General features: G+C 34.8%; 2 protein-coding genes across 2 annotated transcripts; both read left to right on the top strand.

Annotated features, from left to right (window-relative positions):
- The first annotated feature begins 13,356 nt into the window (after nucleotides 1-13,356).
- Nucleotides 13,357-15,241, top strand: LOC146662968 (uncharacterized). Its single transcript, XM_085417347.1, has 4 exons — nucleotides 13,357-14,151; nucleotides 14,292-14,520; nucleotides 14,734-14,806; nucleotides 15,231-15,241. Exons 1-4 carry the CDS (start codon nucleotides 13,451-13,453, stop codon nucleotides 15,239-15,241), a joined length of 1,014 nt encoding a protein of 337 aa, XP_085273473.1. The 5' UTR covers nucleotides 13,357-13,450.
- Nucleotides 15,242-15,263: 22 nt separating this feature from the next.
- Nucleotides 15,264-19,600, top strand: LOC146662967 (uncharacterized). Its single transcript, XM_085417346.1, has 9 exons — nucleotides 15,264-15,410; nucleotides 16,751-16,885; nucleotides 17,042-17,170; nucleotides 17,288-17,356; nucleotides 17,445-17,539; nucleotides 17,897-18,023; nucleotides 18,964-19,081; nucleotides 19,321-19,397; nucleotides 19,490-19,600. The coding sequence occupies exons 1-9, from the start codon at nucleotides 15,264-15,266 to the stop codon at nucleotides 19,598-19,600; spliced, it is 1,008 nt and encodes a 335-aa protein (XP_085273472.1).
- Nucleotides 19,601-19,982: the final 382 nt, after the last annotated feature.

Here is a 19,982-nt window from a genome sequence, read left to right as displayed (position 1 = left end):
ATTGACCTAACTTTCAGTGATTTCAAAATGCTCTAAAATGGAAAATTCCTGTTTCCACAGGATAATTCCACTCTGTATTTACAGTATAAAGCCCCATAGTGATACCATATCAATATCAAGTCATTCTGATTTTGCTTTCAAAAATAAAAGCTCTTTCAAATTGTCCACAATTGACCTAACTTTCAGTGATTTCAAAATGCTCTAAAATGGAAAATTCCTGTTTCCACAGGGTAATTCCACTTTAGATCAACAGTATACAACCTCACAGTGATACCATATCAATATCAAGTCATTCTGATTTTGCTTTCAAAAATAAAAGCCCTTTCAAATTGTCCACAATTGACCTAACTTTCTGTGATTTCAAAATGCTCTAAAATGAAAAATTCTTGTTTCCACAGGGTAATTCCACTTTAGATCAATAGTATACAACCTCACAGTGATACCATATCAATATCAAGTCATTCTGATTTTGCTTTCAAAAATAAAAGCCTTTTCAAATTGTCCATAATTGACCTACCTTTCAGTGATTTCAAAATGCTCTAAAATGAAAAATTCTTGTTTCCACAGGGTAATTCCACTTTAGATCAACAGTATACAACCTCACAGTGATACCATATCAATATCAAGTCATTCTGATTTTGTTTTCAAAAATAAAAGCCCTTTCAAATTGTCCATAATTGACCTAACTTTCAGTGATTTCAAAATGCTCTAAAATGGAAAATTCCTGTTTCCACAGGATAATTCCACTCTGTATTTACAGTATAAAGCCCCATAGTGATACCATATCAATATCAAGTCATTCTGATTTTGCTTTCAAAAATAAAAGCCCTTTCAAATTGTCCACAATTGACCTAACTTTCAGTGATTTCAAAATGCTCTAAAATGAAAAATTCTTGTTTCCACAGGGTAATTCCACTTTAGATCAATAGTATACAACCTCACAGTGATACCATATCAATATCAAGTCATTCTGATTTTGCTTTCAAAAATAAAAGCCTTTTCAAATTGTCCATAATTGACCTACCTTTCAGTGATTTCAAAATGCTCTAAAATGAAAAATTCTTGTTTCCACAGGGTAATTCCACCTTAGATCAACAGTATACAACCTCACAGTGATACCATATCAATATCAAGTCATTCTGATTTTGTTTTCAAAAATAAAAGCCCTTTCAAATTGTCCATAATTGACCTAACTTTCAGTGATTTCAAAATGCTCTAAAATGGAAAATTCCTGTTTCCACAGGATAATTCCACTCTGTATTTACAGTATAAAGCCCCATAGTGATACCATATCAATATCAAGTCATTCTGATTTTGCTTTCAAAAATAAAAGCCCTTTCAAATTGTCCACAATTGACCTAACTTTCAGTGATTTCAAAATGCTCTAAAATGGAAAATTCCTGTTTCCACAGGATAATTCCACCTTAGATCAACAGTATACAACCCCACGGTGACACCATATCAATATCAAGTCATTCTGATTATGCCTTCCAAATTAAAAGCCTTTTCAAATTGTCCATAATTGACCTAACTTTCAGTGATTTCAAAATGCTCTTAAATAGAATTTTGCTGTTTCCACAGGGTAATTCCACTTTAGATCAACAGTATACAACCCCACGGTGATACCATATCAATATCAAGTCATTCTGATTTTGCTTTCAAAAATAAAAGCCCTTTCAAATTGTCCACAATTGACCTAACTTTCAGTGATTTCAAAATGCTCTTAAATAGAATTTTGCTGTTTCCACAGGGTAATTCCACTTTAGATCAACAGTATACAACCCCACAGTGACACCATATAAATATCAAGTCATTCTGATTTTGCTTTCAAAAATAAAAGCCCTTTCAAATTGTCCACAATTGACCTAACTTTCAGTGATTTCAAAATGCTCTTAAATAGAATTTTGCTGTTTCCACAGGGTAATTCCACTTTAGATCAACAGTATACAACCCCACAGTGACACCATATAAATATCAAGTCATTCTGATTTTGCTTTCAAAAATAAAAGCCCTTTCAAATTGTCCATAATTGACCTAACTTTCAGTGATTTCAAAATGCTCTAAAATGAAAAATTCTTGTTTCCACAGGGTAATTCCACTCCAGATCAACAGTATACAACCCCACGGTGATACCATATCAATATCAAGTCATTCTGATTTTGCTTTCAAAAATAAAAGCCCTTTCAAATTGTCCACAATTGACCTAACTTTCAGTGATTTCAAAATGCTCTAAAATGGAACATTCCTGTTTCCACAGGGTAATTCCACCTTAGATCAACAGTATACAACCTCACAGTGATACCATATCAATATCAAGTCATTCTGATTTTGCTTTCAAAAATAAAAGCCCTTTCAAATTGTCCACAATTGACCTAACTTTCTGTGATTTCAAAATGCTCTAAAATGAAAAATTCTTGTTTCCACAGGGTAATTCCACTTTAGATCAACAGTATACAACCTCACAGTGATACCATATCAATATCAAGTCATTCTGATTTTGCTTTCAAAAATAAAAGCCTTTTCAAATTGTCCATAATTGACCTACCTTTCAGTGATTTCAAAATGCTCTAAAATGAAAAATTCTTGTTTCCACAGGGTAATTCCACTTTAGATCAATAGTATACAACCTCACAGTGATACCATATCAATATCAAGTCATTCTGATTTTGCTTTCAAAAATAAAAGCCTTTTCAAATTGTCCATAATTGACCTACCTTTCAGTGATTTCAAAATGCTCTAAAATGAAAAATTCTTGTTTCCACAGGGTAATTCCACCTTAGATCAACAGTATACAACCTCACAGTGATACCATATCAATATCAAGTCATTCTGATTTTGTTTTCAAAAATAAAAGCCCTTTCAAATTGTCCATAATTGACCTAACTTTCAGTGATTTCAAAATGCTCTAAAATGGAAAATTCCTGTTTCCACAGGATAATTCCACTCTGTATTTACAGTATAAAGCCCCATAGTGATACCATATCAATATCAAGTCATTCTGATTTTGCTTTCAAAAATAAAAGCCCTTTCAAATTGTCCACAATTGACCTAACTTTCAGTGATTTCAAAATGCTCTAAAATGGAAAATTCCTGTTTCCACAGGGTAATTCCACCTTAGATCAACAGTATACAACCTCACAGTGATACCATATCAATATCAAGTCATTCTGATTTTGCTTTCAAAAATAAAAGCCCTTTCAAATTGTCCACAATTGACCTAACTTTCTGTGATTTCAAAATGCTCTAAAATGAAAAATTCTTGTTTCCACAGGGTAATTCCACTTTAGATCAATAGTATACAACCTCACAGTGATACCATATCAATATCAAGTCATTCTGATTTTGCTTTCAAAAATAAAAGCCTTTTCAAATTGTCCATAATTGACCTACCTTTCAGTGATTTCAAAATGCTCTAAAATGAAAAATTCTTGTTTCCACAGGGTAATTCCACTTTAGATCAACAGTATACAACCTCACAGTGATACCATATCAATATCAAGTCATTCTGATTTTGTTTTCAAAAATAAAAGCCCTTTCAAATTGTCCATAATTGACCTAACTTTCAGTGATTTCAAAATGCTCTAAAATGGAAAATTCCTGTTTCCACAGGATAATTCCACTCTGTATTTACAGTATAAAGCCCCATAGTGATACCATATCAATATCAAGTCATTCTGATTTTGCTTTCAAAAATAAAAGCCCTTTCAAATTGTCCACAATTGACCTAACTTTCAGTGATTTCAAAATGCTCTAAAATGGAAAATTCCTGTTTCCACAGGATAATTCCACCTTAGATCAACAGTATACAACCCCACGGTGACACCATATCAATATCAAGTCATTCTGATTATGCCTTCCAAATTAAAAGCCTTTTCAAATTGTCCATAATTGACCTAACTTTCAGTGATTTCAAAATGCTCTTAAATAGAATTTTGCTGTTTCCACAGGGTAATTCCACTTTAGATCAACAGTATACAACCCCACGGTGATACCATATCAATATCAAGTCATTCTGATTTTGCTTTCAAAAATAAAAGCCCTTTCAAATTGTCCACAATTGACCTAACTTTCAGTGATTTCAAAATGCTCTTAAATAGAATTTTGCTGTTTCCACAGGGTAATTCCACTTTAGATCAACAGTATACAACCCCACAGTGACACCATATAAATATCAAGTCATTCTGATTTTGCTTTCAAAAATAAAAGCCCTTTCAAATTGTCCACAATTGACCTAACTTTCAGTGATTTCAAAATGCTCTTAAATAGAATTTTGCTGTTTCCACAGGGTAATTCCACTTTAGATCAACAGTATACAACCCCACAGTGACACCATATAAATATCAAGTCATTCTGATTTTGCTTTCAAAAATAAAAGCCCTTTCAAATTGTCCATAATTGACCTAACTTTCAGTGATTTCAAAATGCTCTAAAATGAAAAATTCTTGTTTCCACAGGGTAATTCCACTCCAGATCAACAGTATACAACCCCACGGTGATACCATATCAATATCAAGTCATTCTGATTATGCCTTCCAAAATAAAAGATTTTTCAAATTGTCCATAATTGACCTAACTTTCAGTGATTTCAAAATGCTCTTAAATAGAATTTTGCTGTTTCCACAGGGTAATTCCACTTTAGATCAACAGTATACAACCCCACGGTGATACCATATCAATATCAAGTCATTCTGATTTTGCTTTCAAAAATAAAAGCCTTTTCAAATTGTCCACAATTGACCTAACTTTCAGTGATTTCAAAATGCTCTTAAATAGAATTTTGCTGTTTCCACAGGGTAATTCCACTTTAGATCAACAGTATACAACCCCACAGTGACACCATATAAATATCAAGTCATTCTGATTTTGCTTTCAAAAATAAAAGCCCTTTCAAATTGTCCACAATTGACCTAACTTTCAGTGATTTCAAAATGCTCTAAAATGGAAAATTCCTGTTTCCACAGGATAATTCCACCTTAGATCAACAGTATACAACCTCACAGTGATACCATATCAATATCAAGTCATTCTGATTATGCCTTCCAAATTAAAAGCCTTTTCAAATTGTCCATAATTGACCTAACTTTCAGTGATTTCAAAATGCTCTTAAATAGAATTTTGCTGTTTCCACAGGGTAATTCCACTTTAGATCAACAGTATACAACCCCACGGTGATACCATATCAATATCAAGTCATTCTGATTTTGCTTTCAAAAATAAAAGCCCTTTCAAATTGTCCACAATTGACCTAACTTTCAGTGATTTCAAAATGCTCTAAAATGGAACATTCCTGTTTCCACAGGGTAATTCCACCTTAGATCAACAGTATACAACCTCACAGTGATACCATATCAATATCAAGTCATTCTGATTTTGCTTTCAAAAATAAAAGCCCTTTCAAATTGTCCACAATTGACCTAACTTTCTGTGATTTCAAAATGCTCTAAAATGAAAAATTCTTGTTTCCACAGGGTAATTCCACTTTAGATCAACAGTATACAACCTCACAGTGATACCATATCAATATCAAGTCATTCTGATTTTGCTTTCAAAAATAAAAGCCTTTTCAAATTGTCCATAATTGACCTACCTTTCAGTGATTTCAAAATGCTCTAAAATGAAAAATTCTTGTTTCCACAGGGTAATTCCACTTTAGATCAATAGTATACAACCTCACAGTGATACCATATCAATATCAAGTCATTCTGATTTTGCTTTCAAAAATAAAAGCCTTTTCAAATTGTCCATAATTGACCTACCTTTCAGTGATTTCAAAATGCTCTAAAATGAAAAATTCTTGTTTCCACAGGGTAATTCCACCTTAGATCAACAGTATACAACCTCACAGTGATACCATATCAATATCAAGTCATTCTGATTTTGTTTTCAAAAATAAAAGCCCTTTCAAATTGTCCATAATTGACCTAACTTTCAGTGATTTCAAAATGCTCTAAAATGGAAAATTCCTGTTTCCACAGGATAATTCCACTCTGTATTTACAGTATAAAGCCCCATAGTGATACCATATCAATATCAAGTCATTCTGATTTTGCTTTCAAAAATAAAAGCCCTTTCAAATTGTCCACAATTGACCTAACTTTCAGTGATTTCAAAATGCTCTAAAATGGAAAATTCCTGTTTCCACAGGGTAATTCCACCTTAGATCAACAGTATACAACCTCACAGTGATACCATATCAATATCAAGTCATTCTGATTTTGCTTTCAAAAATAAAAGCCCTTTCAAATTGTCCACAATTGACCTAACTTTCTGTGATTTCAAAATGCTCTAAAATGAAAAATTCTTGTTTCCACAGGGTAATTCCACTTTAGATCAATAGTATACAACCTCACAGTGATACCATATCAATATCAAGTCATTCTGATTTTGCTTTCAAAAATAAAAGCCTTTTCAAATTGTCCATAATTGACCTACCTTTCAGTGATTTCAAAATGCTCTAAAATGAAAAATTCTTGTTTCCACAGGGTAATTCCACTTTAGATCAACAGTATACAACCTCACAGTGATACCATATCAATATCAAGTCATTCTGATTTTGTTTTCAAAAATAAAAGCCCTTTCAAATTGTCCATAATTGACCTAACTTTCAGTGATTTCAAAATGCTCTAAAATGGAAAATTCCTGTTTCCACAGGATAATTCCACTCTGTATTTACAGTATAAAGCCCCATAGTGATACCATATCAATATCAAGTCATTCTGATTTTGCTTTCAAAAATAAAAGCCCTTTCAAATTGTCCACAATTGACCTAACTTTCAGTGATTTCAAAATGCTCTAAAATGGAAAATTCCTGTTTCCACAGGATAATTCCACCTTAGATCAACAGTATACAACCCCACGGTGACACCATATCAATATCAAGTCATTCTGATTATGCCTTCCAAATTAAAAGCCTTTTCAAATTGTCCATAATTGACCTAACTTTCAGTGATTTCAAAATGCTCTTAAATAGAATTTTGCTGTTTCCACAGGGTAATTCCACTTTAGATCAACAGTATACAACCCCACGGTGATACCATATCAATATCAAGTCATTCTGATTTTGCTTTCAAAAATAAAAGCCCTTTCAAATTGTCCACAATTGACCTAACTTTCAGTGATTTCAAAATGCTCTTAAATAGAATTTTGCTGTTTCCACAGGGTAATTCCACTTTAGATCAACAGTATACAACCCCACAGTGACACCATATAAATATCAAGTCATTCTGATTTTGCTTTCAAAAATAAAAGCCCTTTCAAATTGTCCACAATTGACCTAACTTTCAGTGATTTCAAAATGCTCTTAAATAGAATTTTGCTGTTTCCACAGGGTAATTCCACTTTAGATCAACAGTATACAACCCCACAGTGACACCATATAAATATCAAGTCATTCTGATTTTGCTTTCAAAAATAAAAGCCCTTTCAAATTGTCCATAATTGACCTAACTTTCAGTGATTTCAAAATGCTCTAAAATGAAAAATTCTTGTTTCCACAGGGTAATTCCACTCCAGATCAACAGTATACAACCCCACGGTGATACCATATCAATATCAAGTCATTCTGATTATGCCTTCCAAAATAAAAGATTTTTCAAATTGTCCATAATTGACCTAACTTTCAGTGATTTCAAAATGCTCTTAAATAGAATTTTGCTGTTTCCACAGGGTAATTCCACTTTAGATCAACAGTATACAACCCCACGGTGATACCATATCAATATCAAGTCATTCTGATTTTGCTTTCAAAAATAAAAGCCTTTTCAAATTGTCCACAATTGACCTAACTTTCAGTGATTTCAAAATGCTCTTAAATAGAATTTTGCTGTTTCCACAGGGTAATTCCACTTTAGATCAACAGTATACAACCCCACAGTGACACCATATAAATATCAAGTCATTCTGATTTTGCTTTCAAAAATAAAAGCCCTTTCAAATTGTCCACAATTGACCTAACTTTCAGTGATTTCAAAATGCTCTAAAATGGAAAATTCCTGTTTCCACAGGATAATTCCACCTTAGATCAACAGTATACAACCTCACAGTGATACCATATCAATATCAAGTCATTCTGATTATGCCTTCCAAATTAAAAGCCTTTTCAAATTGTCCATAATTGACCTAACTTTCAGTGATTTCAAAATGCTCTTAAATAGAATTTTGCTGTTTCCACAGGGTAATTCCACTTTAGATCAACAGTATACAACCCCACGGTGATACCATATCAATATCAAGTCATTCTGATTTTGCTTTCAAAAATAAAAGCCCTTTCAAATTGTCCACAATTGACCTAACTTTCAGTGATTTCAAAATGCTCTTAAATAGAATTTTGCTGTTTCCACAGGGTAATTCCACTTTAGATCAACAGTATACAACCCCACAGTGACACCATATAAATATCAAGTCATTCTGATTTTGCTTTCAAAAATAAAAGCCCTTTCAAATTGTCCATAATTGACCTAACTTTCTGTGATTTCAAAATGCTATAAAATGAAAAATTCTTGTTTCCACAGGGTAATTCCACCTTAGATCAACAGTATACAACCCCACAGTGACACCATATCAATATCAAGTCATTCTGATTATGCCTTCCAAAATAAAAGACTTTTCAAATTGTCCATAGTTGACCTAACTTTCAGTGATTTCAAAATGCTCTTAAATAGAATTTTGCTGTTTCCAAAGGGTAATTCCACTTTATAATTATTCTGAAATGGTTTTTTTTTTATTCTTTCTGTTACTCACATGTATGTTTTGATGTGCAATGGTGTTAGTTTGAATGACATCTCCAAGGCCCTTTAATTTATAATTCTCTTTTTGGTTTTTTCTTTTTACTTTTTTTGTCAAGTATTAACCACATTTAAAACACACAAAAAAAAGCCAATACTTAACTTTAAAATTAGTACAGAGGTGGACAATAAACTCAGCCGTGGTGTCTTTTGTCTTATGCAGTCAGAGAGATTATTGAATGTTTGGGTGGATGTAGTTTCCTCTGTGGTGGGTTACGATGTGCGCCCACCACCCAAGGCTCCGTGGGGCTTGGTGGTGGTGCTAATGTAGGCCCCCGTCCGGATGGGCCTCTGTGGCTTCCAGGGGTGACTACTTGGGTAAGCGGGGGACCTGGCCCCACGAGAGAGTACTTTGCCTTCACTTTCCTCCCCTCCTCATCCCCACTCCATCACACCGTCACACATGCAGGGCTTTGGCGTACAGTTGTTTCACTGAGGTGGGTGTGAGACATTCCTGCTGTGTCCCCTTCTGACCACCTGTACCTCAATTTTATTCCACAATCTATACATCAACATCACTTGTGCTGGGCATGCTGAATGGCGTCCAAGGGATGGTCTGTGTATTCAACCTCTCCTAAGTTGCCGGTGCCCACGTCTCAATTTTAAATACATGTAGATGGTAATGTTTGTTGGCAGGGGCTGTGCTGACACCAATATTTATTATCTACTGTTACTTATACTTATCTAGGTTGTGGATGTGATACTTGCTGTTGTGTACTGTGTTATATTTTTGCTTGTTTTCTTTTCTGCATTTTTCTTCCAGTAGGTAATCCAATGGAATTTACTGTCTTGTGTCACCGTCCCACATCCCCTCTGTTTTTTCCCGTCTTTTGAACGTCTCTTGTCTAACTCTTAATATTTCCTATCAACCAATTATGTTTATTCCTTTGATTTTTACTGCAAATTTAAATTTTACAATAAAATGTTTGATTAAATAGAGATATTTTAAATTTTTAATCAAGTGGAGCAATATTGCAAAGCCATAATGGTCCACTTGAAAAAAAACAAAATCTGTTGGAGAGCCTATACCGCACACTACTGGACATGCGTGCTTTGAGTGTCTGACTCTGTCGACATTCCAAAAACTAGAGGTGAAAACATGTCATTTTGAACATAACAGTCTTGTGCAGAAAAAATGCCGAAGAAGGAGAAGGGGTGAGTTCGTTTTTTACGTATAAACTTTAAATATTAACTTTTAAAATTTGCTAACTAAGTAGTTCATCTCCAATTACATGTAATTGAGTGATCAAGTCTTGTAGCCTAGCCTAAGATATTAGCTAGTTTATTTCTGATTGTAAAAATGTCTTTTTTCTTATGTGTAACACTTAATCTTACATTTATTTCACCATATTATTACTGGGGTTTTTTTCGATAACAGGCTTCGCTATGAGCAAAAACAAAAAAAGATTTGCGCACAGGACTCAGGGAAAGTTGTAGCATACCGCAGAAATTAATTAACACGTGTTCTATAACAGGCACATCTGTTGCTAACAGGCTATGGCTTATAAAAAACCCTGCCTTCTTGGGACCTTTTTGTGCCACTTTTATGTTTTAAATGGCTGCCATTTCCACTGTGTTCAGTGGAATATAACCGAACTTGCCAAAAGATAGTTTTTTACTGTCAATTTTAATATTTCAGGGTGAATATCTTAAATCAATCTAAAATGGCTGAGCAGCAAAAATCCCCACACCCTCCTTCCTAGGGACCGTTTTGTGCCAATTTACTTCCATTATAAACGCTATTTTTCACGGCAAAATAATTACCGTTCAAGTGATCGTCATGATTTCATTTTAGGTTTCGTTTGGGACTAGGGGCCTTGAGTTGTAAATTTTTTATTTGTCCACCAAGTGGCGCCCTTGTTTCACATTTGACGTTTCACATTATATATGAATATATAAATTTTTTATAGCATTTTTTGGGGTGTGGCACTAAACGGTCCCCAGGGTGAAGGGTGTGAATTGAATTAAAAGAAGGCAGGAGGGAATTTTTTAACATCAAGTGCTGCACATTTTCTTCAGGGGCATTGCATTTCACAAAAACATGTTCAAATAGTACTTGAATAGAAACAAAGTTGATAGTTTTGTAATTAGTGGCACTGATTTAAAATTGTTCTCAATTCATTGAGAATATCATACATATTATTTATAAAATGTTATGATTTCATATTCATCAATGATATAAATGACTTTGTAATGTTTTCTTTTTTACATTTAGAGTCTACCGCTTCAGCTTATTTGGGGTATGTGTTTTTTTCTTCTTTACTTTCATATACATTTTCCATGAAAAATAAAACTGAAAATGCTATATCTTCTGTTTTAGAACAAAAATAAACTGATCACAATCAATGAAATTATTGAAACTGTGGAACAGCTGAAAAAACATGGCATGCAACTGGAGGACCATGCACTTCATAAAGAAGGCCCCTGGGGTCAAGTTTGCCTGACACTTGGTATTCAGAATAATAAAAATAACCGCTACAGAATTTGTGATGCATTTCGTCAGGTTAGTTCTTTTCACTTATTTTTAAAAAATATATATTGTATATATTATATATTCTATATTATTATATATATATATTATTTAGTTAAAATCAAATTTATTAAAAATGTATGCCTGTTCTCTACAGAACTTGTCTATACCAGTCGAAGGGGATTCAGATAATGGACAAAAGCCACCAGAGCAGGTTCCATACATAAAATTCTATGTGTTTGATATCAAATATGTTGGTATACCAAATTTTAGTCAATGTGTTACTGTTGAAATTATCCCTAAAATTAATATTGTTACGGGTAATGTCATTTTCAACAGGAAGAACTATCAGCTGCTGCTTCTCTGTCACCGGTCTTCTCCTTGCAGGAGGATGGACAGCTGTCTCCTGAGCAGGTCAGTCTGTCTGTACTATCATAAATTCTCTTCAACGCTTCCATGTCATTACACTAAAGTTACACCTCTCCACTCATGTAATAGCAACCAGAAGAAGAACTATCAGCTGCTGCTTCTCTGTCACCGGTCTTCTCCTTGCAGGAGGATGGACAGCTGTCTCCTGAGCAGGTCAGTCTGTCTGTACTATCATAAATTCTCTTCAACGCTTCCATGTAATTACACTAAAGTTACACCTCTCCACTCATGTAATAGCAACCAGAAGAAGAACTATCAGCTGCCGCTTCTCTGTCACCGGTCTTCTCCTTGCAGGAGGATGGACAGCTGTCTCCTGAGCAGGTCAGTCTGTCTGTACTATCATAAATTCTCTTCAACGCTTCCATGTAATTACACTAAAGTTACACCTCTCCACTCATGTAATAGCAACCAGAAGAAGAACTATCAGCTGCTGCTTCTCTGTCACCGGTCTTCTCCTTGCAGGAGGATGGACAGCTGTCTCCTGAGCAGGTCAGTCTGTCTGTACTATCATAAATTCTCTTCAACGCTTCCATGTCATTACACTAAAGTTACACCTCTCCACTCATGTAATAGCAACCAGAAGAAGAACTATCAGCTGCTGCTTCTCTGTCACCGGTCTTCTCCTTGCAGGAGGATGGACAGCTGTCTCCTGAGCAGGTCAGTCTGTCTGTACTATCATAAATTCTCTTCAACGCTTCCATGTAATTACACTAAAGTTACACCTCTCCACTCATGTAATAGCAACCAGAAGAAGAACTATCAGCTGCTGCTTCTCTGTCACCGGTCTTCTCCTTGCAGGAGGATGGACAGCTGTCTCCTGAGCAGGTCAGTCTGTCTGTACTATCATAAATTCTCTTCAACGCTTCCATGTCATTACACTAAAGTTACACCTCTCCACTCATGTAATAGCAACCAGAAGAAGAACTATCAGCTGCCGCTTCTCTGTCACCGGTCTTCTCCTTGCAGGAGGATGGACAGCTGTCTCCTGAGCAGGTCAATCATTAAAAATGCTTTCACATAAGTTATGATTGGTACTAGGATCATTGTTTAAATGACCACTTTATATTACATAAAAAATATATTTTTTAAAAAAAATAAACAATTAAATAAAGAATTTTATCAAATGTTGTAACATTGAATGAAATTTATATTTCATGACACTTCTCAACATTAATGTTTGCTATATATTATGACATTACAAACACTGGTTGTTAATATACTTAAAATACACAAGTATTTCAAGTATATTTACTGATATTACAGTAGTTATGTAACATGGACAAAATGTTTTCTCACAAAATAATTTTTTCCTCTTTTTTAGCCTAACAGCAACTCATCCGATGATGGATTCATAAGAGTCAGGGTCCCACTTGCAACAAAATTTTTTTTCCTGAAAAGGAAAGAATGGACTAATATAAAAAATAAGAGATCCCAAAGAGGATACAAGGGACTACAGTGGACAAATCTGATTTCAGACGGAATACGGACTGTGTTTCCATATTGTTCCTTTGCCTTCAAAAGGCACAGAGTCAAGGCTTTGGACTCAGTAAGAAAGGGCCCTTTCTTCTGGTGTCTGGGTTACTGCAGTTTTGAGGATTGTCCAGTCACTGTCACTGTCACTGTAGATAATGAAGAAGATCTAAAGGCAAAAGTCAATTTTCAAGGTTTCGAGTGTGTGCACAACCACTATGAACTAAGAAGAAGACCTGTAAGAGCTCATAAGAGAGATAAAATTGGCCATGAATTGGAAAAACAATTACCTAGAGCCATGTATCTGGAAAAAATGAGCAAAATGGATGATGATGTTGTGCAATCGGGGTGTAGAGATGAAGTTCCAACTCCTCAAGTGTTGAGAAACATAGCCTTGGAAATCAGAAAGAAAAGTCGTCTTCATCATAATGAGATTATGAGTCTCCAGTTAATGGTGGCAAACAAGAAGAACAACCCAGAGGATGTATTGCAGAAAGTAATGTTACATCCAAAAGGTGTTTTTTTATGGTCTTCCAGGAGTATTGAGATCTTCCAGAGCCGCTGTCGGGAGGACATCGTGTATTTGGATGCTACAGGAAGTATCATGAAAAAAAGAAAGGGTTCGCCTCCTTTCTATGTTTACGAACTTGTAGTAAGAAATCCACGGAAAACATCCTCCCCCCTACCAGTGGCTACATATTTAACCTGTGACCATACCACTGCCTCAGTCAAATATTTTTTGGAAGCATTTCTGACTGATGTTGCAAGGGCCTTTGGGCGCAAAGCCATCCGTTCACCTTTAATGCTTATGTGTGATGGATCTATGGTCCTAATGCAAGCTATCTGTTTAGCTTTTGCAAAAAAAAATCTCTCTGACACAATGAATCATTATTATAACATCGCTTCGGGGAAAGGAAACAAGGAAGACTTCGAGGTTCCAATTCTTCACAGATGCCTTAGTCATGTTATGAAGAATGCTAAGGAGATCTGTAAAAAGTAGTAAGTGTAGTCCTTTTAATACGGTATTCACTTGTTTGTTTTTTTATTATGACATGTGACATGGCATTTCATTTTTCAATTTGGGAAAACATTATTACTGTTTTGGAAACACTTAAAGACAATTTTTTCTTTAACTGCAGTGCACCAAAGAACTACCATCTTGCAATGCACACTTTTGGAGTGTTCACTACTGCGACTTCATTGAAAGACCTCACTGACATGGTGCAAAGTGCTGCAGTTGTTTTTGGGAGTCCATGTAGTGGTGAGAATGTCGAAAAACATTTTCACAACCTTCAGTTGTTCATGCAGAAAGCCAATGTTGATGTTGATGGCAATGACAGAAACTCAAAAGCTGATGAGGACCTGAAGGTAAACCAAAGTCAATTTTTATTAAAACTAAAGGCTAAACTTTTGCCTCTTATATATCTTTTTAAATACTTTGGAATAGCATAATAATCACAAGTCACAAGTAATTTTAAATGTTTTATACAACATAATGTTGGGTTTTTAGATTATAGATATGAAAGATGAGTGTACACAATGTTCAAATCACATAATTATTCTGTTTTGTCTGTTGGCTAGGGAGTCAAGGGAAACAACCTCTTTGGGAGACATTTTAAGAAGCTCATTTCCAACACATCATTGGAGATGGATGGTGAGGCAAACCCTTACTACAGCAAGGGGCTCATGGAGCACATCAGCAAATATCTTCTTCCTTTTTCTGGATTATGGTCTGCAATAATGTTAGGTAAGCCATTTTAAAGTAAAAAAGTAATTAGTTTATAAAATGAAATTACACACATCAATATTATTCGAATCTTCAAAATCCAAAGGTGACCTTGGAAGACATGGCACTGGGAAAATGTATGAGCAGTACCACAACAAATACAATGCCTTAAGAAAGATCAAGAGACAAGTAAGACACCTGATTTTTAGTATATATACATATTTGTGTGGTGTGATTGAGAAACAGTGGGTCCAGAGGAGTCATCTGTATTGCAGATCATACAACATTGCACACAACAATGTGTATCTTTAAAAGAAATCACAATTAATGATTTCTTAATTTGATTTTTCAGAATATCACTGAGAATAATAAAACGCAGGGGATAATGGAGAAGAGCCAGTGGGATCTGAAACATATCCGTCTACGTTCGGGAAGGCTCACCAGGCTGGATGACTTTGTTGTCCAGTATCAAATCAGTCACACAGCGCTGCTGAAGGAGTACGAAGACTCAAAAAGAATGCTTCAAAGAAAGGTTTGCAAAATGACTGGCTGATGTCCATCAATGCTTTGCCGTTTCAAAATGGAACATTACAAAAAAGTGTTCTTGATGTGGTGGGATATTGAGGTGCCCCACATTGTGATGTTATAGCTTGTTTGCACCTGTGTGTCTTACTGGACATTTTTGTGTGTTTTGGTGTATTGTAAATTAAGGAAAATGTTGTCACAGCATTTCACTTGTAATTCCTAAACAATGTTCAATGACTCATATTTTTGGTTCAGAAATTTCGAGTGGACGAAGAAAAATGGAAGGAACGTCGCCAAAAAAAGAAGGGGAGATATGTAACAGTACTCCGCAAGCCATTTCCTTTCAAGAGATCTTCAAAGATGGTATAAAATGTTGCGCAAATTTATCTTTCATATATAAAGACCAATATTTTGCATAACATTTTTTGTATTTCTTGTACACAATATTTATATAGGTTGCTTCCTCTATGGCCCCGAGTTCCCCTGTGCAGACTGCTAAAGTTGAGGATGTCACCTTAGAAAATCCAGAATTACAGGTAGGATTGACAACTGCTAACATAAAGGATTCATCAAAGTAATAGTTATGCCTTCTTTTTCCATAGAAGATCCTTTCCATGACACAGTAATCAGTCATGGACACGTGTATGAAGGTCAAATCTTATGTAGTTACATGTTGATATTCATGTTCAACTCATTCGATGTGAATATCCAGGATTTTGGTTGACTAGTTGTAACCTTAACTTAAGTGGGAGGCACCAAAATTCAAAATGAATGCAGTGATCACATGGTAAATTTTGGGAATAACTAAATAAATAAATATTTTTTCCTCAGTAGAAACTGAATGGGAAAAAGCATTCGGGAACATAGTTAGAGTATGGGAAAATTAACTTTGCAAGTGTTGCCATTACAGCTTTGAGTTTATATAGTTACCAATGCTCAAGGGTGGCTGTAGCTCAGGTGGTAGAGCAGGTCATCTACTGATTTGAAGTTTGTTGGTTTGATTACTGGCTTCTCCTAGTCTGCATACCAAAAATCCAAGATACTAACCATAAATTGCTCTCCAGTGCATCCATCGATTGTGTGTGAATGTTACTTAGAACACACTTAGAAAAATCTGCTTGGGTGAATGCACAAGTTGTGTAAATCGCTTTGAATGCTCAGAAGAGTAGAAAAGTGCTTTATAAGAACCAGTTCATTTACCATTCAAGACTTGGAGTGATACATTTTGAATGAATTTTACAAAGACATATTGTTAATAACAGTCCATAAACTTTTGTTAGAAATAACAAAATCATGTTCAATAGCTGGTAAGATCGTATGTTAAGTGTGTTTTTCTTGAATGAGGAGGTCCTGTCTTTGTGGAAGAAAAGAGACACAGAGGTTGTGGTTTCTGTGCTTCCCTCAACAAACCATGGTACGTCCATAATTATCCGCCACAGTGATCTGCGAACCCTTCGACCACACCTGTGGCTAACAGGCGAGGTATATCAATGATTAATTTAAGCACTCATAACCACAATAATTCGAATGTGTAATGTAATTAAATTAAAAGGACATTATCATGTAATTATTTATCATTAACACAATTTAAAGTATATAAATTACATAGCTTTGTGTTTATGAAAATTCTTTACGTAGGTAATTGAAGGGCTTTTTCATTGTCTGGCAAAAAAGGAGCAAAAAGGGATCTACATTATGAACCATTACACAGCGGGATTGATTCTGTTTGGTGATCGGACACAGCTTTCTCGCCAAAGCTTGCGGAACGTAAGATGACTGTCCAATGTCCATATAATTATGTCCAAATACATTTAGAAAGAATTACTGATTGAATGCTAATAGAATTCCACAAACTGTAAGAAATACATAAATTTTTTCTGACAGGTAAACTTCGATCAGTACCAGGCCATTGTCACGTTTGTTAACATTAAAAATGTACACTGGAAGTTTCTGGTAAGCAACAATATTATAACTTTAAAGTCTGTGTATTTTTTTAATGACGATATATTAATATTGTTTTAATTATTTATCTTTGCTACAGTTCATCAATGCAGTGAATCACACTGTTTATCTCCTTGATCCTTCCCCAAGTTCATCAGAGGAGGAAGACTCTAAACTCGCTGCACGTAAATTCAGGTACTTAGGCTTCAACACATTTTGTTATATGCAAATAGGCTTTACAAGTTAGTTTACTACAACTGCATTTTTGTAGAAGCTTTTTGTACCTGGCCCCACAATGCGTGTTTCTCTGTTGGCATCCTCTTGGCCAGGTCTCATTTGCAAAATAAATCAGTACGGTTAAATAAAAATTATCAGGTGAACAAATTATTAAGACAATAATTCTGATGGCAAAAGAGCCAAAAGAGACAGGCCAAAAAATAAATCAATAAAAAATAAATAAAATTCTCTTTAATTCTGTAAAATATGTTTTTTTTAAAATTAGGAAATATGACATATACCAAATTGTATAATGCTTTGTAAAATTTTGTGCAGTGATTACTTAAAAATGAGGAGAACCTGCCACGCAAAAACAGAATGGGTGGACATTAAATGGAAGGGAGGTGTCTTGACCCATCCAGTGCAGAAGGATGGCTTCAGCTGTGGAGTATTGGTGGTGATGGTAAGTGATGATAATATACATTTGTATATAATTTCTTACTTGTTTGCCATACCATCATGCCATGTTCAGAAGAATATCCACATCCATAACAGTAGCTGTAATATATATGAATACATCTAATTCTAAATTTCACATGATACTGCACAAATTAAGTATATGGTTAATACTTTGGTGCCCTAAGTCATGCAGATTTTGGGACATACTCTTTTTAGGATTTGCAAATATTAAGGCTGCACAGCGATTGCAGATAGTACTTATACTTTAAAGAGAGCAAGTCACCGTCTGGAATTATTTCCTGTGTCATAATGGTGCATTATCAGTAATCTCATTCTCTCACTGAGCACGCTCTGGTGAATGGCTAGCACATCATGATGCAGGTGGTATGTATTGTCCAGCATTGTGGTTAACTTGGAAAACATCCACATCTCTGACAGCACCTTACGAGACTTATGGGACACCCTGTGGACTCACTTTATTGAGTCTCTGTGGCACTAGCATAACACAGGTTGCGACTCTCCACACCATTTTTATAGAATATACTGAGTATTGCCCAACAGATGTTAAAAGAAGTCAGCTGCCCACACATTGGAAGCAGACTATATCTAATAACTAGTAACTAGAGATGTTCCCTATTTCAGTTATTCATCAGCATCTAAGAATATACTGGCCCTCTGGCCCTTACTGTAGAGTGGAGTGTTATTTTTAACCCTGTCCATTTTGTTCTCTATGTTTACAAGGTATATCACATAGTTATTCATCCACGATGTCCATTTCAACAACTGAGTGTTAGAAGTTACCTGGTGTTCATAAAGACTTAAATCTATTTATTGCTCTTTGTTTTTCATACTGTTTATGCAAGATTATAAACATCAGAAATTTTATATTGAGCAGAATTGTGGGGTTTTTTTTCACAATTAAAATTTTGAGTATTTCTCGGTAGATGGCACGGGCAGTGATGAAAGTATTTCCAGATTTGCCCGTCATGAAATTTAAAACATCAAAAGAGAAAATGGCAGAGGAAAGAAAATTGATGGCTGTGGAGATACTACAAGCATCAGGTTGGTTTGGGGGTGAATAAGAGAGAAAATGTGTGTGTGTATATATATATGTATTTGAATGTATATGTGTGTGTGTGTAGATTGAAATGTATTATTCTGTTAGTAGTATTATTATAGTGCACAATGGCACTTTATGCTGTGGTCTAATCGATAGAAATTTTTAAGTACACTGTTTAACATATGCATAAATTGGCCTTCAAACGAATGTCTATATAATGTGTTTTGATCCTGTATTTTAGTTTTTGACACTAACAGCAACTGTGCCATGTGTTCGCTGACCAAGCCACCTGGATCAGGACCTTCAATGATGAACTGGGTGAGTTGGAGGGAATTTGAATTTCTCAAAAATGTGTAAAAGACTTTGACTATAAATGGGTTTTTTTGCTTTGTCTGTTTAACTTTAAATAGATACAATGTGACGCCTGTCAAAGATGGTACCATGAACAGTGCCTTGACATGACCAACAATGACTTTCAAAAAGCAAAGGAAGAACCGTGGAATTGTCTCCTGTGCTGTTAAACCACAGACTTATTGGATGCTTGTGTCAAAATATTTGAAGACGTACTCTGTTGTCTCCACCAAAGTGATAATTTGAGCAACATAATACGGTGAAACGTTTTCATACATATTTCATTCACATTTCCGTGATGTTCTCATTTACATTTAAAGCACATTTAATGTTATCATGACTGCACCTTTTGTAATTTACAATTTATTCTCCTTGTATCGAGCTGTTCCCTTTTTCTGGGTTTTGTTTTCCAAGATAAACAGATTTACCTATGTTACTTTTATGAAAATAGTTATATTTCATAACATTACAAATACAAAGAAAAGATTGTGTCATTAATATGTAAAGAAAAGAAATCCACTTCAGTAAATTTTAATAAATAAAATCAGAATG

The sequence above is a fragment of the Rhamphochromis longiceps genome, linkage group LG8, assembly GCF_057381845.1.
Source record: "Rhamphochromis longiceps isolate RC_006_pf linkage group LG8, R_longiceps_female_GT1.1, whole genome shotgun sequence".
Lineage (NCBI taxonomy): Eukaryota > Metazoa > Chordata > Actinopteri > Cichliformes > Cichlidae > Rhamphochromis > Rhamphochromis longiceps.
Note: the sequence above shows the minus strand (reverse complement) of the source record. Positions and strands in the feature narration are given on the sequence as shown.